This window comes from Wyeomyia smithii, chromosome 3 (genome assembly GCF_029784165.1).
Source record: "Wyeomyia smithii strain HCP4-BCI-WySm-NY-G18 chromosome 3, ASM2978416v1, whole genome shotgun sequence".
Taxonomy (NCBI): domain Eukaryota; kingdom Metazoa; phylum Arthropoda; class Insecta; order Diptera; family Culicidae; genus Wyeomyia; species Wyeomyia smithii.
Genome location: NC_073696.1, coordinates 85,922,605 through 85,944,761, shown reverse-complemented (window position 1 = coordinate 85,944,761; position 22,157 = coordinate 85,922,605). Strand labels below are relative to the sequence as shown.

Below are 22,157 nucleotides of genomic sequence, written 5' to 3'. Positions count from 1 at the left end.
CACGCACACACACATTCATTCACACACTCACACACACACACACACACGCACACGCACACACGCACACACACGCACACGCACACACACACACACACACACACACACACACACACACACACACAAAGAAAATGTTCAGATCGTCGACATGAGTCGAGTGATATATGCAATCCGGTCCTTTGGAGCTCTTTTATACCTTCGGTTTTTTCCAGTGATGGCTATACCTTTCTAGGAGAAAGGCAAAAGAGATATAAAAGAAACAAAAATAGAAAATAAAATAGAAAATAAAATAGAAAAAGATGTAAAGAATGAAAAATATCAAAAATAATTAAAAATAAAAAAATTAATTAATTAATTAAGAGTAAAATATTTGTGCTAAACAAATAGCGAAATAAAAGAAATGACTCTGGATTTCGTACACTTCAATCACGAGCAACACCGGAAACGTACAAATAGCACAATACCAAATTTAAATTCTGTTGAGGCCACATATTTTGATCAAAGCAGCTATAGTTTTAAACAGTCTCTGAATTTCGTTTCTTTTCATAACTTTTTAACCACATATCAAATTGTTGTAAAATTTGTTAATTTTATATTGAAAGACAATTTGTTTGTATGACACTAGTTATGTTCAAATAAGTCGTGTTATCTTTGAGGTAATATACTTTCGTTGTTTTTATAATTTTATACATAACGGCTGGCATAAAAGTCCGATTATAATTGAATTAAATGGGAACGCATAGGGAAGCCAAACTTTTGACACTGAGGCTGTTGAATTTAATCCAGCCATCTTTGGAAAAACGAGCGAATGTTTCTTTACACAACTTTTGAGCCACGTGTCTACTCATTAGTTTTTTTCTCTCACGGGACATAATGTACAATGTTAAATTCATAAAATAATCCCAGATTGTTTGCGAAAAAAGTGATAGTGACAGCTGACCGCGAACAAACCATAATATAGTAAAATTAATTTCATGATTTAGTAACCTTCCGGGCAAGCCCCGTCAAAACTTTATTTATTAACAGAAAGATCGAAGCCTACTTAAAATATACGGAAAGAAGAGTCTTCCTCCTAGTTCCTCTTTTTTATTTTATTTACATTTTTATGAATGAAGATTTATATGAAAATTGTTGAAACTTTATCATAGATCATAAGACACTAAAAATGCAGTGAGCGAATTTAAAGTAATTGTCATATAATTGGATTTTATATTGGGGGTGTGTCATGACGTGACGTACTTCTCCAGGTGACAAAACGTGAAAATGAATTTTGATCAAAATTTGCGTGACGTACTTAATGGATGTCACCTTGTTTTGTACTTTCTCTAGTTTTATTGGTTGATTATACGAAAATAAAACGTTTTTGGTGTAAACAGATCCAATTACTACCAAAATAGAGCGAATTGAACTTTTGGCCAGCTTTTCGGTTCAAATACTCCTCTGTGCGACGTTCTAAAAACAGAAAGTCGTCGTTTATCAGGTTTACTGCTCTAAAACTTACCAATACGCATAAAAAGAATTGAAAGATTTACTTTGTAAAGTACAAATATGAACGTGTTGTTTTAAAACAACTTTGGCCAATTCATTTATGGCAAGTTCGGACAGTTCTATTAGAAAGGACTAAGCAGTTGGCTGGTCCAAACGATAATGATTCTATTTTCCTTACCAAATAACTTACTACCTAGTCTTACATGCTAGACCCAAGTTCAAGCCACCATCAGGCTGTTTGCAAAATAACTAACAGTCAACAATGTGTTGACCAAATGTTTGGAATGGGCAACGCAGCGTATGCAAAGCAATTGCCCATGCGGAATGCGGAAAGCAGTGGAAACAAAAATAAATAGGGTGTCACTGTGGCCTTGCAATTTATGACCTAGTAATGAATGACAATTTAGCAATACTTTCTGGGTACGCGCAATGTCCGTGATTCTAGGAAGGATAGGATTGTATGCGTGGTGGGAGATATGTTAATAAGAAGGATAGAGATAAAAGGATGAAGTGCTTACACAACACTGCGGCTTAATCGCAGAATAATGTCTAAACAATTCTTTTGTAAACAGTAACTTTAAATTAAACATTCGTAGTTTTGAAAGTAACATCTCAACTTTTCGCAATATGATATCTATTACTATTTCCCAAATGTTGTTCCTGAACATTAACAAACATTTAAATGAACAAACATTTAAATGAATGAGGCCAATTGAGCCCAAATTTATATGATTTTGCATGTTTAACATGGTGTTATTTTTACACAAAAGTCATTCCTGAACATAAACAAACATTTTAATGAAAAAAATCATAAATTATAGCTGTGACACAAATTGAGCTTAAAATATCATGGCATTTTTCATGTGGTTTTGTGAAGAATATTTAAATTTTAAATAATCAGATACCTATTATTTTCTCTCAAATATCTTTTTTAAACATCAACGAACATTTTATTTTAGAAAAAATCACAGATCACAGCTTCGGGTTTTGATTTAGATTCAGCTTAAAAAGTCCTAATTTTGCATGTTTGACGTAGTTTTGTGAATAATATCTCGAGTTTTAGTAATCAGATACCTGTTATTTTTCCTCAAATGTCTTTCTTATACATCAACGAACATTTTAGTGATAAAAGAATCACATGTCATCGCTTTGAATATTGATTTTTAGACGAATTAAGTATAAAAAGTCATAATTTTGCATGTTTCACGCAGTGTTGTGAATAATATCTTAAGTTTTAGTGATCGGATACTGAATATTTTTCCCTAAATGTCTTTCCTGAACATTAACAAACATTCTAATGTAAAATGAATCATATGTCATCGCTTTGAATTTTGATTTAGAGGCAAATTTAGCACAAAAAGTCATAGTTTTGCATGTTTCACGTAGTTTTGTGAATAATATCTCAAGTTTTAGTGATCAGATACTAATAATTTTTCTTCAAATGTCTTTCCTGAACATTGACAAACATTTTAATAAACAAAGAATCACATGTCATCGTTTTAGATTCCTGATTTAGAGGCAAATTTAGCACAAAAAGTCATAGTTTTTTCATGTTTTACGTAGTTTTGTGAATAATATCTCAATTTTTAGTGATCAGATACTAATAATTTTTCCTCAAAAGTCTTTTTTGAAGATTGACAAACATTTTAATAAAAAAAGAATCCTATGTCATCGCTTTAAATTTTGATTTAGAGGCAAATCAAGCACAAAAAGTCATAATTGTGCATTAGGGTGCCAGCCAAAAAGGTCATCTCGAATTTCAAAAAAACCCCTATACAAAATGTTCACCTGCTCGAAAAAACACCCTGTGCAAAATTTCAGCTCAATCGGACTTAAAATGGGGTGGCGCAAAGCGATTGAAGTTTGGCTTTTTTGAAAACCGAAAAATCACCCAAATTCGTGAAATTACGGTTTTCGAATTTTTTTTTTGATGCCGAATGACTTAAAAACGCAAGAAACGTCGAGAATTGGTGTCTTCTGAAAATTTTTTTTTTTTTGCAAAAATTTACTCTCTGGGACTTAGTCGTTTTTTCGATTGTGGAAGGCGGAGTTCAAAATGTTTAGAATTTATCTTTTGAAATTGATCACTAGTCTCTCGAAATAGCTTGTATAATGATATACACTATAACTAGCATCGAACACATTATGTTTCATTAGGGTGGTTCATTTATTCGGCATAGGGTGGTTCATAATATTGTGAAAAATGAGTATGAAATAAAAAAAAGCACTTCGGTTCGTTTGATTGGTGTGACGTCTTCGACAAAGTTGTAGATAATAATTCTGTCTTTCTAAAAAAATCACACTCAAAAAATTATTCATTCAAATGTTAGAAGAAAGATTAAAAATTAATTGTTCAAAGGGCTCATTTTTTAAAAACTTGATTTCTTTTAATAAAACCTACGAAAGATTACCAAAACAATGAAACCAGTCCGATCATATAGAAATCGAGAAAAAAAAGTTATCATTTTAAAAAAAAAATTTTTTTTTGAAAAAAAAAGTAATTTTCAATTATTTTTTTAAAAGGCATATTTTTTTTGGAAGGACAAAATATTATCTACAACTTTGCCGAAGACACTATGCCGTTTCGACTGTAGACATATTTTTAATTTCCAATAGAACACTCTATGAGGAATCAAGAATATTTCTACAGTCAAAACGGTTTATTTGATTGGCATAGTGTATCTGGCAAAGTTGTAAATAATAACTTCGTTCCTCAAAAAAAAACATGTACCCTGTGAAAAAAAATGAATTTAAAAAATATAACTTTTTTCTGATTTCTCCATGGCCGGTTTCGTTGTTCAGGTAAACTTTCGTAGTTTTTATAAAAAAAATCATTTATTTTAAATGGGCTGTTTTCTATAATTAATTTATTACTTTCTTTTATTTTTTTTTAAATTAGTAATTTGTTTTTAGAGTGTATATTTTTTTTGAAAAACAAAACTATTATCTACAACTTTGCCGAAGATGTCACACCGCGCAAACGAGCCGTGTTGGCTCTAAAAAATTTTGTAATCATCAATACATATCCGAAATAGCATTTTCCAATAGCTTTTCAAAAATGAGTTGTGTTTCAATAAATTAAACCAATAGCACAAAATGGCATGTTTTGCCTATAAAAACGTCTATGAAAAGTTTCAGCCAATGGGCACGTTCACGTTCTGATGATGTAAACTTGACAAAAAATGTATGGTCGAACTGTCAAAACGACGCAAACCCAGAAACTAAGAGTCAATTGTGTTGCGTATCTGATTGAGATCACTATACTCTCATTATCACTGAATAACATCGATACAGTCTTTTGTCCGATTATATAATCCAGAGCACTGTGTTTTCAATCAAGTGTCGGCAAAGGACATTATTGTGGTGAATAAAACGAATAAATTGTCTGGTACAACATTCGAAAGACGAGTGCAAGTGTCTTAGAGAGTAGATTTTACAAATAAAGTAATATAACAAATTCCATCAGTTTCCACCGTTTCATTTTAAAGTTTAATATACTTGGAATCGAAAACTTTTTTCAAATATCAAAATTCCATGTACCTCCCGTGTGTGATTTTGAAAATGACATGAAAGCATTCAACATTTCCACGAGACACAATCCTAATATTGGTTGAGATAATTTGTTTTGTAATATTTTGCCATTTTACTTATAATTTTTCCAATTCAACATTTCCACCCTAACGACAATGATATAACAAATATTATATTTTCAGGAACTTTTCTATTGGCATTCAGTTAAAAAGTGATTTTTTTCATTTTATACTCATTTTTACACAATATTATGAGCCACCCTATGTCAAATAAATGAACCACCCTAATGAAACATAATGTATTCGATGCTAGTTATAGTGTATATCATTATACAAGCTATTTCGAGAGACTAGTGATCAATTTCAAAAGATAAATTCTAAACATTTCGAACTCCGCCTTCCACAATTGAAAAAACGACTAAGTCCCAGAGAGTAAATTTTTGCAAAAAAAAAATTTTCAGATGACACCAATTCTCGACGTTTCTTGCGATTTTAAGTCATTTGGCATCAAAAAAAAATTTCGAAAACCGAAATTTCACGTACCTTGGGTGATATTTCGGTTTTCAAAAAAGCCAAACTTCAATCGCTTTGCGCCACCCCATTTTAAGTCCGATTGAGCTGAAATTTTGCATAGGGTGTTTTTTCGAGCAGGTGAACATTTTGTATAGGGGTTTTTTTTTTGAAATTTTCTGGTCACTTTTTTCCATACGATGATTGGCGCCCTATTGTGCATGTTTTACGTAGTTCCTGTACACCTCAAAGACGAAGGAAATAATATCAATAAGATCAGGCGTTACGGAATTCCATTTTTATATAGTAGAAGAAGATCATACTGTTCCCGTGGAAGAGATGATCTTATTTTCATGCATAAAGGCAGCACAGGCATGCGATTCGCATTCAATCGGGCTTCTGAAACACAAGCATCAACAGCAGTTGTTGAATATCCTTAAATGTCTTCTTGGCTGCAAGTTTTCTACAATGCAAACTAAAATGACAAAAACAGCATTTTCAATGTTTCAAGTTAGAACTGACCTTCAGTGTCACCCGCAGCGCTGCAAAACTTTACTATCATGAAAGGATTTTCAGTTGAAATTGAAATCTTTTAATTGCAATTTTCAACGAAAAAAGAATGAAAGAGACTTTCAGCTCCAATCAGTTGACAATGATTGTTGGCTAGTATGAGCATAGATGCTTATACAGTTCATCGATTTCATGCAATGAATTGGCTCAAATGAAATAATTTTGATATTAAATCAGACTCCTTATTTCGCTGACTCTAGAGGTCGTTTCAACTTGAGACAGTGAAAATGCTATTTTTGTCGATTTCGTTTGCAGTGTCGAAAATTTGCGTCGAAAATATAAAAGTGGAAAAAATATTGGAAAATGAGCGTTGTAAATTTCCTTTTTTATTTTCATTTTTACGAAACCTTTAAACTTTCTCAAACCTTTTTTGGCAGCAAAATACGTCATTTTTTTACTAAATTCTGATAATGTTTCTTGGTGTGGTATGGGAAAGCAGCAGTTTCGCAGCTCGTTTATCAAGTTTAAAGGGAAGCTCCATAGGATGCTGAAAAGGAATACCGAGGGAAAAGTGGCTACATCGCTGCGTCCGCTTGGTCGGGAGGTGAGTGCCACCGGCCAAACTGTGAAAATTACCTTCTGAACATGGATGGCAACGACTGGCAGGGCACTTCGTATTTTATTTTCTCCACGGAGGAAGTGAGCTCCGAAGTGAAGTTTATTTGACACACCTAGTTCCCCTAAAAGGTGCTGCTGTGGCTGACAATCAGGGGGACTATTAAGTGGATATCAATGCCGGTCTTCTCGCTCTTTTTTCCGGACTTGCGGTGAACGGGACAATTGAACGATTGTTTCGGTTCACCCAGTCACCCATGAACCTTCCCTATTGCTTACTACCCACTCGAGAAATAAGTGTGACGCCGGTCCTGACCAGATAGGGAATCGAAACCGATATCACAACCGTGTGGGAGAAACATAAACAACAAACAAGATTTCGGATAACATTTGGTTTGCAGAAAAGTGACCATTTATAGCAACAAATTAATTTTTATTTTTATAATATTCATATATAAATTATCATATCCAGTTTCTGTTTATTTATTATTTGCATCCACTTTTCTCTAAATTAATGGGATCAATGTTTGTCAGTGATTTTGTTTTGCTTTTCTTATTTTGCATATTACCGTGAACTTTTCTTATATCAGTATTCGTTTCATGCTTCCTCTATGGCAATTCTGCGATCATATATGACTTTCCTCATCAGTTGTTTTTACATTTAACTTATTTTCCCTTTTCTATTTGTGTGAAATAGAATTTTTTTCTCGTAAAAAAATGTATACTTAAAATACATGAGTTGAATGTGGTTGTTTCTCACTGTTATAAGCAGTTAATAATGATGAGTTTGAAAGTTTAATAAATATTTGAATGTATAGAATCTGGTTGAAAAGGCACGCCAACCCTCCCGTAAGGAAAATGGAGAGTGCCGCCTAGACTACCTCATATACGCAGATATTCGGGTTTTAATAATCAAATAACCGTATGTATGTGTTTGTCAATAATCTTCACAGCTTCTCCTACTCTGCGACGATTGGTGAATGTATCAAAATATGTTTAATCATCCTGTTGAAACTGTTGCATCTATATATCGCGTTCGGTTTCTAGCACTCGAGAAAACTGAATATCCTTCCGTTTGACAAACTACAGTGATCAATAAGCTGTCTGGTTTTTGTTTCAGTATCCATTTGCTTTATTACTATTTAATTACATTGTATTTAAAAATCACAGATATCATAAATATTATTCCATACTCATAATCAATTGCTATCAAGTAACTGAAATAAGAAGTAAATTATATATTAACGTAATCAAGGTTCTGTGCAACATAAATAAGTTACAAAGTGAAATGTAAATTATTGTTTTTAGGGTCGATTGCTGGATCGAGCGTCCAAATGAACACCAATCAATTTTGTTTATTTTGTTCACTGATGGTGTTCGTTTGTTACTTCATCAATCAGAATTTAAACAGATCAACGGAAAACGAAACCATTCTAAACAAGCGTGGAGCTTTCGGCGTCTCATTGCGGGCAACTTTGCCGCATCGTTCGTGTTGTAAGGCCCGAAAGTTTTTTTTTTCCAATATGTAATATATTGTTTATTACTCGTATACAGAGGGATTTTGAGTATACTTTTTAAATGTATTTCGGCTATGCCCAAATGGAACGCCCTAAGCTTGCACATGTAGAAATTTATTAGAAAACAAAACTATGTTAAAAGCACAACACAAAATATTTCCGCCAATATTTCCTACACGTGGATCTCTACAGTGATTTCAATTCCAAAAAACATTGCCGAAATGAAACACGAAGTTCGAACTGAAAATAACGTTTTGAAAAATGGATCCTTTGCTTTGCTGTGTGGAGGCGAATAGGAATTTATCCCAGATGAACGCGAGTCTGTGTGTATGTAGTTGAGTAGTTGCCGAAAAGTTTCAACTTATAGTATGTGTACGTGGTCTTCCTACTAGTATCATAGTTTCTAAATCTTAAATTTACGTATGTTTTTTTCCTTTCTTCCTTTCCGTTCGCAGCGGTTGTCCCGCCTAACCAAACTGTTTCTACTGTTACTGCCACACGGGTAATAGATTTCATCTCTCACGTAATAATATAACCGATTTTGTTTTGCGCCCGTATCCGTACTGGATGTCTTTTTGTAAAACTTCGCTTATGATTTCTATTCTGGCTTTCTTTATAATTTTTTAATGCTTGATTTAATTTGAACCCTGAAATTTTGTACTTCCGAAAAGTGTGTTGTTTATCAGTGTAAATTTTGCTCACTTTCTTTTTCTTACATTGTTTTGTTAGTTTCAAGACAGTTTTGTACTTTTTTCTTCGATTATGAATCAAAACTTGTGTGTTTGTGTGTGTGTGCTTGCGTGTTTGCTGGCAAGTGACTGCTGCTAAACTCCACCGGAAAACATATCATTACATGAGTTGATGTTACTGTTAGTGTTGCCAGGAGCAAATGAACGCGATGACTCGGTGTAAGGTAATGTTGAAACAATTGTCTTTTGTTGCTGGTGGAAACGTTCTTCTAAAATTATTTAAATTTTTTTTTTTGCACGATTCCATCATTTTTTTTGTTAATGTCAAACTACATCGAAACATCTAAGGGTTAAATTTATTCTTAAATTTTGCCGTCGGTTTTAGCTTTTGTTTTTTGGGTTTTTGGTTTTGGATTACTCAGATACACACATCTTCTTTATGATAGTTTTCTAACAATAGTTGCATCCTTTAAACTTATGACTCCTCTTGTGGTATACCATTTTTTATATCTCGTGAACTGGTAGTATGGTTTATGTTTTCTTTCTGATCGTATCTCTTGATTTTTTTTCTTCTTTTGGGGAATTTTCAAGCAAACTACTTGCAAACTGGTATGATGCCCATCTTCTATGAAGGAATTGTTACTTATAACGCTAAAATCTAATTTCGATATAAATATAAATTAAAATTCTAGTCCAAAATTGCGTTTTTTTTTTTCTTCTGTCGTTACAATACGGTTCTGAACATCGTCATACTTTATGTATTTTCATTTTCTTAGTCGTTACGCCTAAAGGTAGAGTTTTTAAAGTAAGAACATTGCCAAAGTCTTACTTCAGTAATGATTAATTTTAGAGTTATTTTAGATATCATGTAGAGATCGTATTGCTGAGATTTTTCGTGTTTTTTTTTAATAGAACAGCGGATGCGTTTCCTATTTTTTGTATGCTGCAGGTGTTGCCACATAAATGATGTTATATCAGTTTCTCTTTTTTTTCATCTAAAACATTTACTCTCACGCGTACAGCTACACAGGTTAAAGAGTTTTTTTTTTTGTTTGTTTGTTTAATCCTACTCCGAATATGACTTCGACCGACACAGTGATCGTCATACAGTCGGCATCTGAGATTCGTTTTGCTTTTGCACTCGCCCTCTATAGGTGGCTATATATGTACAAGGTTTGTAACATTGATGAATTTTTTTTTTTAATGTACGTTCGTGTGTGTTTGTGTGTATGTGGTTGTTTATGTGTGTGAACGTGAAAGCAACTTCTACAAATTAAGTGGCTCAGTTTATTGTCTGAGCCTTACGTGATGTGCGCTCTATTTACACGAAATTTTTGAACTAGGGTTTTGTAGATTAAATGGTAATGAATGTTGAAACCAGACAGAAAAAAAAAACATTTATGAGGAAGTGTGTCGATCAAGTTCGCTTAATCGGTAAATGGACGGCTAGCACTTGCGTCTATTGTTGTGTCCAGTACTTTCTTGTCGTCGTCTTGCTGTCAATCGTGTCCGAGTTTGTTTTCATTCAGGTATCTACATGCACGCTTCAAAGAAGGGTTACCTTAGACTAATTAAAATGATTGGTGTGAATAATGAAGACAATTTTGCAAGAAAATATCAATAAAATATATCAACAAGTGCCTAAAACTAATTTTGAAACTAAAAAAGTTCATTTTAATCTGCTTCTAACCCGGTTTTATGTTTTAGTTTTAAAATGAAGAGCAACCAAAAAACTAAAAAACTGTATTTGTAAGAATATGGACAAAACAATTGCCCTAGTATCCTTCCTCATCCTTTTCATCTACATTTTATTATGTATGAAGTCTGAAAACATAAAACTGTAATACCGCGCTTTTTTCGTACTCAAATTAATGCCGATCGACTGCTCAGCGAGCGCTCGAATGATTCATTTCCAAGCTCTCCTTTTCGCGCAATAATATGTAGTGAAAAAAATAATACAACATTTGAAATATAGCTGCCACCACTCCGACAGACAAGCTAGTCATTTCTGCTCAGAGAATCACTAGTGTGTAAGCGAATATCTTCCACTACGAAAACAACTACTCTCACACTGGTGGGCAAAGCGACGCACTTGCTTGAAAAGAGCAGCGAATCGTGTGTATCTGAGCGAAAGGACAATACGCTCAATTACTACAAACTGACTGCAGTGCTCTTACGGTGTGTTTTAGTTAGCAAATATCAAATGAGGGGCAAATCTAGCCAAGAAAGTAGATTGTGGTAAATAAATCAAGTCGCCTGTCACGCATGTTTGCTCTGCGAATGCTATCGAATTTATCTCACCATTGTCTGTGCATTGTCATTAAAATGATTCACCACTTTTGTTTCGCTCAGCTGTGCATTTCGCATTATTTTTCTGCGAGCGACAGAAACACAGCACAAAGCAGAGTGAAGCAGTTTGGTGCAAAAAATTACTATACGCATCGCTCATGCTGGGTAAGAAGTGAACGGTGAATATTCACTCTGCACTTTCCACGTATTGAGGAGAACAACAAGCCTGCAGACAGGTTTGCAAACAGTCAAAATTTTGGAAGAAGTATTTGCGCGAATCAGAGCAGCTGAGCTCACCTATTTCTACAGCGAAGAAAGTTGAAAGATATGGTTTCTCAATGCATTTACAACATAAACCGAGCTATGACGGCTTCTTGCTTGTCTAAATAGTTGAAGAGAACTGGAATCAGTTCACTTGTATTGAATATCCATATACGTTGCCTCGAAAAAGATGATAATGGACAGCGGCTTAAGAAGATCTATTTCTTCACGACATACTTTAAAGAAACGTACGATTTAGTGGAATAAAATGAGCTCTCTCTGATTTAAATATCATCACCCAGCAAACTGATTAGACCTCTCTCGGTTCCATAATACCGTTTAAAATTTTTGAATTTGGTTCCAAGGGTTTATTTAAATTGCCAGGTTCTGGAGCAAAAGACGCACAAAACAATACTTTCTTGTTTATTTTTTGTTGACCACCGCCATTATATAAATTGCTATCACTCGGGGAAACGATTCCACCCTGAACCCTAGTTTACGATCTATTGATAACCCGCTGGGAACAAATATACCAGAATTAAATTTTTAGATATATCAAATCAATAGCTTGTGCTTAATTTAGTTAGAGCTTCAACTAGTTTTCATTTTACCGATTCCGCATAATCATATTTTACCAAGCTACAAAAGCATAGGTAAGCATAAAACGAAAGCTCACAAACCATTTTAGTGATAGGCAACAGCCGAGACTCAAACCAGTCTTTCGATGCCACCACGTTCTACAACATTGGCGCTTCGATCACCTTAACCTCTCTGGGAAGTGGAGCCAGAGTTGATTATATATTGATTTAGGTTATTAATTTCGTTACAAAATTTAAAAAAAAAACTTTAAAGAGAACCCAAAATATATCAAATGAAATGATTCGAATCAAATAACAGAAATGGAAAGTGAAAGAAATTGCAGGGATTTTTTGTATATTACATCGGGGTTCGAGTAAATCAAAACAACATAAGGAAAATCTACCAAAAACAAAAACACAAAGGTGACTATTTCCGACTTTCGGGTTTATATTTTTCTGTCTTTGACGTTATAAAATCAAAAGTAATATGGTTTGCTTCTTCTCTCATACACTTGCTACACTGCCGTTGCCTGCGCGTGTGTGAACAAACTGTCCGATTAATCAGTGAAGCGAAATTCTATAGTTGGACGTGTTTTTTTTTCTCTCTCGCTCGCACCCCATGCTCAGCAAACTGGGCTGAGGGGCCGACCAAAAAAGTGGGCTTTGATTACTCATTCAGTTTCTTACACACGCGTTGTAACACAGAAGAAAAGAAAAACTTAAACCGACTAATTATAAACTTAAAAAACAAAGGTTTGTAAAATTACAAAAACTTAATAAAGTATTAAGTTAAAAATAACTTATGAAAGGGTTTTCAATTTTTTTTTCAACTTCGTTCTTGCAACCTTGTGTTTGCCTTACTTCCTCATCCTGGTTTACGTAGAAACCAGGACTTAACGAAGCTAGTGTTTTTTTTCGCTAAGACACTTATAGATGATATTTATGTTTTCGCATCTCTCTCTCGCTTATGTCTGCTAGGGCAATTTTTTGTTGTTGTTTCGATTTTTGTTTTTAGTTTAGACTCCAATTTTTAGCCTGATATTACCGCAATTTCAGCCAACTGGGGCCTAATTCCAATGTCGCTTGCTTATCAGAGTGTGTTGCCTAGTCTAGAACTTGAAAAATAATATGTTTAGTACGCTTGGTGAACTCCTTACGGGGCGGCGGGCTCTTGCTTAGCCTGCATAATTTTTTTCAATATTTGTATTATTCTCTTACTCAAATTATTAATTTTATTTTTTTCCCAATTCACATTTGCGTTGCAGCAACTCATAGTAAATTAAATGGTAACATCTGATTCTTTGATGAAGCAGTTTTTTACTTCTTCGTCTGTCAACCATATGGACGCTTTGCGCCCACTAGTACTGCCTTATTGAACCTATAATGTAAGATAGAGCTGATTTACAACATAATTCCGAATAGGTTTTTTTTTTCTCCCAGCAGAATCGCTGCCATTCAACATTGTAGTTCTCTAAGTGCTAACTTGTCCAATATGTTAAAGTTCATAATAGAAAATTCCCAAAACCCAGAAAATCTAGAACACACCTAACTGTAAAAATTTAGAAGGTAAGGGCCTAAACGTTTTGTTTTGTGATTTACTTTTTGCTCGATAACTAGTATCGGTATTATTATAGAAAGCGACGTAATCACTTCGCTATTCTAAGTTACGATCGATCGTCCAGATGAAGGTTCCGTACATTTTCTTCCGGGTTGTTCGAGAAGAGGAAATTAATTGTGTTGTTTGCGGTAAAGATTCCCATGGGTTCCAAGGGACAGAGAGAGCATCGTCCTCACGACTGTTGTGTAAACTAATCCGGATCGGGGGTTTCGGTAGAAGAAATGGAAAACTTTAAATACTAAATATCGGCCTACGCAGTCAATTTTGGCTTTCCCCGGACGGCGCATGCACCCCCTGGGGAAAAGTAAATTAAAAAAGTTCTGCTTTAAACTATTTCAACTATCAAATAACCGGTGGGATTCGAAACTAGTTGCTAGATATTATAGATTTTTTTTCAATGACCCTTTTTCTCCACGCTTCTACTGTTTGTTACTAGATAAGTATACGCGGTACTCGTGCGATGAAAATTATGAAACAACACAATTAAATCTAAGTGCATGTCCGAGTGTCTGTTAGAGAATGTCCAATGTCCTGTAGTGTCTGTAGTCTGTGTCCTAGGGTTGTTGTTGTTGTTTTGTTGTTGCTCTCGTTGTTGTGGATGTGTGTTTGGTAAGTTTGGTTATGTACAAATAAATAATTTATTACAATTGCAGTTAGCAAGCCACACTGTAAAACAAATCTACACTTGCTCAGATCTGTAACTATTTTCCGAATATGTTTACCGCCAATATGCTGTCTCATAATAATAACAATAAATACTCGTCGTTTTAACTATTATTATCATCATCGTTTGATGTAGCGTCGTCACTTCCGAACTATCGCTCAAAAACCCTGCCAATTTTGGTACCGGGCATTCGTAAGGAGTGAACGATAAATGCGTCAAAACTTGATGCTGATTTTGCGAGTATGCTATGAATGAATGTGAAGTTAAAGTTGTTGGAATTGGTGTAAAAGTTGCTTCATCGGTTGCGAAAAAAATCCATCAAACTGACATGGTCTATTATTATTAGCGGTGCATAACATATATCCGTTTGAAGTTCATATGTGGAAGCTGTATGTATGTTGATTTGTTTGATCCATTTTGTTTAACTATTGTACACAAAAAAATGAACTATTGTCAGTACTGTATAAGGGTACTGTTAACTGTTTGTTGTATATGATTCTATCTGTTTGTTTCATTAGAAATATTGTAAATATTTATCAGTTTTTTTCCTTCTGAAGATTCTGTTTTTCATCCTTTGAAGAAAAAATGCAAATTTTCAATAAATAATTCGTCTATTTTAAATTGTATTTTACCTTCGTCCCTTTGCTTATTTAAACTATTTCTCATCGGTCAACTTTTTTTTTCACTGTAACTATTGCAAATCATTCCGCCCCCCATCGAATCCTCCAGAAGGCGGATTGGTCTTATCGAACAGTAAAGAAAAAGAACAAATTAAAAACAAGGAATACTGAGCTTAACTCTATACTTCAACTGTTTCCACTATGTATCATCGATATAAACTATTTAAGTTCATTAAGGCTGTTTGTAGCGATCTTGCAGACGGCGAATAAATGACGCGATGGTTTCCAGAACCCCCGGGAGGTGACTGCGCTTGACAGCTGCTCTACATGCTGTCAACGGTTTGTGGTGTCAGTATTTCAGTACAAACTTAATTAAGTAAAATCTATTTTAGATGTACATAAAAATGAGGTAATAGTAATCAGCAGTCTTTAGAATGTACGATAAAACATTGATAGCTGTTAATAGACAGCGGTTGTGATCAACTCGCAACTCCCACTGGGTGAGCTGTCAAACTGGATCACATGCTCCCACCGGCATTTATTCGCTGCTTCCAGGATCATACTTCGATTGGGGAGGTGTGAATCTTGGGGATCTTTCAAACAAAATTAGACTAGCTTATTGCATATCAGTTACCTGCGATTTCCTTGGAGTTTTTTTTTTACTTCTCTCCGGTTATCGTAAATATTAAAGAATCAACGGTTCAGAGCTGCTCTAGCCGGCGCTCAGATACATTCACCTTCGAGTAAGCAACATTGGCACAAAATGCATTTGTGAGCCTCTTTGAGTGCACTCTAGCGCTCCCATGCTGTTGTTGTGGTTTGTTGTTGTAGCCTCAATTAAATAGCTTCTGCTTTGGGAAGAAACTTGATCGTTTCATAGGAAATAAAAATCGTGCTTTTCGAAGAGAGCCTCTAAAATTCTGAAAACGCACCAGCTGGCAGCTCTAAAGTGGTGTGGTTTTAGTCACAAACATTGTTTTGTTGTTGTTGTTGTTGTTTTTGTTGTTTCATGTTTTATTTTGCAAACTGTCATAGTTCATAAAGAGTTAGTAACGAAAGATGTTCTAAAATCAGTATTCCGAAAAAACTATTGCGCCGCAAAAAAGTGTTGCTGTTGTGTGTGCAATTTGGTGATTGATTTTGTTTTCGTCAATTTTGAATTTCTTCAATTGTGTATCGTAAGTCTGTTTTTTTTTCGTTCATGAAAAGCTATATCGGCTTCTTACGTATTTTCGTCGTTAAGTATATCCTTCTTCGTCTATCTTAACATTAGTTTGCTATATAACTATTCTCATAGATTGGGTTTGTTTTTTTTTTGTTTTTTTCTTTGTTTTTCTCTGTGCTTTCTACTATTACACATTGTTTAGTACAAACAAGCCTGCACAAGTCAACTTAAGCCATCGGAAACGAACGAAAACTAATCCTCGGAGGAGAAAAAACTTAAAAGTTACTGTTATTGTAATTAACTTTGTTACAGATGTACTTCAAAGGGTTACCCTTACGTTAAAAGTTTTTTGTTTGCTTTTTGCTTGCAAAAGTTTATCCCTAATGTTAAACGCTTACAGTTGTGTTTTTTTTTTTATTTTATTGTACCTGAGTGTGTTGCACGTGTGACTAGTTGAGTTTTTATTCATTTACATGTCTAAACTTTACACTTCTATGCAAATAGATTTTTGCATTTGCATTCTAACGCAAGTTCTTGTTTTACTTTGCAAATAACAGTAGTGAAACCGAAAAGTTAAAAAAAAAATTAAACCAAGTTATTTTCAACGAATCGATTCTTCCTTCAACACAAGAAATCAACCGAATGTTCGTTCTGCTCCCCTCTAAAAAAAAGGCTTAAATGCGATTGTGGTTTTGCTTCAGCGCCCGCCTCTGCGTTGTACAACAGAAAACGAACGCCACCCGCTAAGCCTGGTTAGAAGCTGAAAAATTGTAATTTAAGAAACTGTCTGCTTTAGCCGCGTTTTATTTCTTCCATTTGCGTCTAGTTAGTGGGATTTGACGTACGCCGAAAACTAATAGATTTGTATGTAAGACCGAAAAAATGCCGAAATGCTTTCCGAAAATGCTAGTCGTAATAGCTAGTAAATTTTGACGATTATTTAGTGCAATGTAAATTGGTGACACAGTTATTTTTTTGTTTCAACACCTCACTCTGCACCCCGCGTAATAGTTCTGGCGGAGGTACCTTCTCGGATGGTTCTCTTTCTACTTGTTATAATTTTCATTTAGCCCAACAAAAAACAGCAACGAAAATTTACTTTAGAATTTAGAATTTTGCTTAAAAATTGGTTTAATTTTGAAAACGTTTTTGCCTAAACATTTCTAACTAAGCTTAACTACGATACCGAAACGATCTTTGCCAAAAATGTGAAAGTGTGTGTGTTTTTTTTCTCTCCACACAAGTAGAAACGAAAAAGTTAAACTCAAACTCGTCTAGTTCCTCTTTTTTATTGGGTTGGATCCAAACTTGTGTTTTTGTTTTACCTATTTCCATTTTTTGCCCAGAATTTAGCCTAAACGTTTGTTATGTGCATTGTCTGCTCTGCCCAGTTACTCTATTTACAAACTTGTTCTGTGTTTTTATGTCACCACTTTACATAAATTTTTGAATTTTTAAGCAAGATTTAGTAGTAGTTATGTTTATCTCATTGTAATATTTATAGTTTTCATCCAGTAATTTTTAAATCTAAAGGGTATGGTTACTTAGTTTTTTCTCATCAAAAAGTTTTACACTCTAGACATTAGATTTCTTGTTACGGTTATACTTAATTTTGCTTCCACTATATCCATTTCATCGCTTCTTTTTTCAAATTTAATTTTATTAAATTTCAATTTTTCAAGCTATTTTATAGCTTCTATTTGCTTTGTCTTCACTTGTGTTTTTTTATATGCAGCTTGCGTTCCTTCATCTGCTTTTCTCGTACCCCGCATTACGTGTGTACGTGTGTAACCTTTTCATATGTGTTGTTCGCTTAAGTGTTGTTTTTTTTTTATTTCTTACTGCATCGCAGAGTCTAGTAATATATACAGAAGATTGGGAGGAGGAGTTACCTCAAACATTTCTTTAAACCTTTCTCACGCGAAAATGGAACGGATTTTATTTGCTGCCGATTTTCGCTGGTACTCTCTGTTCGACTTGTCCTTAATAATAAAATTTTTAAAGTGCTCGCACTTGATTTTCTCGTTCGATTTCATCCTGGTTTATATGTCCAAACGTGCATATCTGTTATCGCCATTTTCGATTGTGGCATTTTGCGGCCCGAAATCGTCCTTTTATACGTCCGAAATATCTCTTTGTTTTTTCAACTTTGCCCAAAAAATTTTGCTGTTCTTTCTTGCTAATGTTTTCTTTTCTTCTTTTACCTTAATCCGAAACTTTTCTCTTTGCTCGCCTGAACTGATAATTTGGATGCTTTATGCCTGTGAAAGTGTACTGTTTGCTGCAAACACGTTAAATTTTAAATTATTATGCCCTGCTTCTTATTTCTCGTTCCGAACGAAAATCCTGAACCGATTCGAAGTCTGCTGGAGACTGCTTTGAAATGTGACTTAAAGTAAGTTGTTTTGTTATAAAATGCAATATGTTTGTGTTTTTTTTGTTTCTCTTGAAAAACAATGACAGAAAAAAACGAATGCTCTATTGCAGTAGAAGTGTCTTAAATGCTTTCTCACTATGTATTGTTTTTATGTTTGCTTGCTTGCTATAAATGGAGGTAGTTGATTTCAATGATCATCAATCTTTTATGGTTTGCTTGTTTGATTATGACTTTTGTCGCAATCTAAACTATAAGGAAGAAAATGGATTCATTTGTTGGTAAATAAAATAGGAGAATGTATCTCTACTTAAAAAAATGAGGTATTCAGTGACTATTAATGGCAGTTTTTAAAACAAACTGTTTTTTTTTTTGCTCTCGGGAACCGTTCTTCGATTGGCACAAACTATCGCAGAGTGCTTACCAGCAGCTCAGCAGACAAGTTTGTGCCGATCCCGAACATAACTCAAAGTTTTCTTCCTTGTAGTTAAGTTTATATTTGTGTATTGCTGCTACTATTGGGTTTAACAGATGTTATGTAATGTTGAGTCTATTTCAATAAGGGTACACTTTCTTTAATATCACTATTATTGTTTCATTTCACCTATTTTGTTTTTTTTTTTTTTGTTTAACTATGAACAACTCATATCCATAACGCTTTCAATCTGTACTGAAACTTTTCCGTTGCGGAAAATTGAGCTAGATGGAAGGTTTGCTTGGAGTTAACAATGCTTTTCGCGAGTGGAAAAAAGAACAAATAAATATGGCTTAAATAAATTAAATAGCTCTTGATTAGTTGGTACCGTTTAAAAAAATCTACAACGTTGTCTGAAGTGGGGCCCGCAGCTCCAAACTTCGAGCGTAATATTGCGTTCTGGTATCGTAAAACTGACACTAAAAGTATACTTGTTGCTAAAGGACTGCTGCTTACTACTTATTCAATTGTTAACATAAAAAAAGAAATGTTCACTTTAGCATCTTTGTAGCGCAAATAAAAATTTTGCTGTCTTGCTATATATAGGTAACTTCGGTTGACGCATCTTAACAGGAAAAGCTATTAATAAAAATAATCTGTAACTCCAAATGCAATTATCCAATCAGAATTAACCTCCTCTTTCTCTCTTTCGTTTTCTTCCTTTCAATCGCTTGCGTTTGAATAGTTTCTGCTTGTCTTCATGTTCGGAGATCAGATCCAATCGGGATCTCTATTCTCTGCTGTATCTTCCTTCAAACTTATACATTAATATGAGCACATTAGTTTTGATTTGATTTTCTGTTATGCATCTTGCTGTTCTTGACAGGCAAACAAAAACTCTAATAAAAAACAAAGTCCTTTCGGTTTTGTTTTGTGTTTATTATCACTGATGGCTGCGAATTTGGTACTACGAGCGCGCTTCTTGTCGTGTCACCCACACTTTCCAATACTTTTGAGATGTATTTTATTTTTGGTCAAAATGGGGATAAGAAAAATAATGAAAAAAAACAAAGCTGACAGAACTACTCAATGTGTACTGTCAGTTTTAGCTAAGCGAGGTAAACTGCGACCTTGCTTTGAAACGATCACATTCTGCCAGTAAACAGGAGCCGCAAATTGCTTCTCGGTTCTCGGGGGTTGTTTGTGTGTGTAATAGTTTCTTTGTTGGAACTTGAACTGAGATCAATTGGATATAACAAGTAACTAGATAGTTCTATTGATTTGACTATTTTGGCTGCCTTATTAAGCAGCAACAGAGCAGTAGCTGTTGTAGTAGAAGTTCTGTTTCAACTGTTGTTAATCCGTGTAGTAGTAATAGTAATAGTAGTAGTATCTGTTAGTAGGCACCCAGTTTCTTACTATGTTCGCAGTATTGAAGAAAGTTGTGTTTCTTTCTGTGCTTCCCGAGCACACGAAACAGAACTTATCGCAAAAAAAAACAATGCAATCGTTTATATGTTTTTGTCTAGTTTGACTGCAGCTTGGTGTCTATTTTGTACAGATCAAGTATTTCCGCTATCTGTTTAGCTTCTCATCTTCGGCTGAATAATTGAAATGTCTTTTTGACAGCGAGTAGTTTGGGTTTCCCTGCGGTTCCACTGCTTTACTGCAACCGCTCCTATGTTACAATATATTTAAATATTTATCCGTATATTTATATTTAAATATTCTCATTAAACTATGATTTCTTATTATCAGCAGGTACTTTGTATATTCATTTTCATAATTTATTTCTCTTCTATTTCTTTTAGATACTTTAAACTTGTATTGTGTGAGGAAACTATCGTTCATTGATATAAATCTGTGTAGTTTACTTGCACAAAAATGAAATTATCCTCAAATATCTTGCCTATGTATCAGTTACGCTTGTGAATTGATTTACTTCAACTATGTTTATCATCTTTATTTTTAAATTATTAAATAATGACACTTGTGGTGATTAACGTTTTGTATAAATGTTGAAAAAATGTTGCGATTATTCCTGGGCAAATTGTTGACCGGAACAAAAAACCGCAATCTAAAAAATCAAAGTTCAGTATTTTTAAAAAGGAAACTGAATTAAGGAAAAAATTGATTCAACGGTTTGAAATAAACGAGGCAAGCGATTCGAAAACAAACGAATCGCAATACTACCAGTAAACTGTCCAATGGTGGTTTCCGGTAGTATTATTACTTTCCAATGACTGCGTAAAATACATCTCAAAATTGTGGGCACTCTTATGTACCCTTCTTGGAAGTCGAAGCAGCAATTCGATAGCAGCGCTAGTGCCAGTTTCGTGCTCCATATGTCCTGCCTATTACAGTAGCTAGTTGGTAGTTTTTACTTAGGAGTTTGTTTGCGAAGTAAATTTCGGATTTCAGCGTATTTCTTTCCTATCACTTGTTTAGCTTCTACTTCCTCGTGAGTTTTAAAGCCGATGGTCTGCTGGCAGAAGCTCCAAATATACGTTCATACGTTCGGTTGTTAGCAAACAGCAACATCTTAGCTATGCAGCTGATTCTGCATATACTGTTCCTGCTGTTTATGCTCTCGGGCGACGTGCCGCCGGACCGTGTTGTTCCGGGTGAACGTCCGACTGCAGAAGGGGCATGGCACACGGATACCTTGATGTCGCTGGCGAATGTGTGCACGCAGATTCGTCTCATAGCCGTACTGGCGATCACAGAGATGGCACTGTAGCTTCTTTCCGGGCGGAAGAGAACCTTCAATAATAACCGAAATGTGACCATTATCATCAGTAATGGGATCAAAAAATAAACTACTAACCATCGGCAGCTGTTACTCCGGCCCGCTGAGCACTCAACATCGTCAATACGTCCACCGAGGGCATCGTTCCGTCCAGTCCACCCGGTAGCCCACCTTTCACATTGATGAATCCCACCGGCGTCGTTGGTGTAGCCGGGGCAGACGAAGTCAAAGGAGATTGGATCGGTCGCATTTCCATTTTCACTCGTAGATCCTCGGCACCAGCCTGGAGGCGGAACGGAAAATATCAGTTTACTTCTAACCCAATTGCCGCACTAGTTACCCCCTATACGTACCTCATTTCCTTCCCTGATGTCACCTTTCAGCTTGTCCTCAGATAACGCCCGTTCGCTTCGGTCGTCCCTTTCCAAAGTGTTCGAAGATACCGGTCCATTTCCGTTGCCGTGATGTGTCGTACTGGGGCTGTGGTTCTCATAGCGGCTGCAAAGGGTAGAGCAAGGAAAAAAAACTAGTGTCAACGGTCTCGGTGTAGGAATCAACAAGTGGTGCC

At 34.9% G+C, this 22,157-nt stretch overlaps 1 protein-coding gene across 4 annotated transcripts in view; it reads right to left on the bottom strand.

The window, feature by feature from the left end:
* Positions 1-7,062: 7,062 nt before the first annotated feature.
* LOC129727117 (zinc finger protein chinmo) overlaps positions 7,063-22,157 on the bottom strand; it is a 175,244-nt gene continuing 160,149 nt past the window's right edge. For all 4 annotated transcript variants that reach the window (XM_055684594.1, XM_055684596.1, XM_055684593.1 and 1 more), the window contains 3 exons: positions 21,943-22,087; positions 21,668-21,872; positions 7,063-21,603 (listed from right to left, as the gene is read on the bottom strand). In XM_055684594.1, the coding sequence (XP_055540569.1) occupies positions 21,383-21,603; positions 21,668-21,872; positions 21,943-22,087 (571 nt within the window). In that variant the 3' untranslated portion in view covers positions 7,063-21,382. The remainder of the gene's footprint in view (positions 21,604-21,667; positions 21,873-21,942; positions 22,088-22,157) is intronic.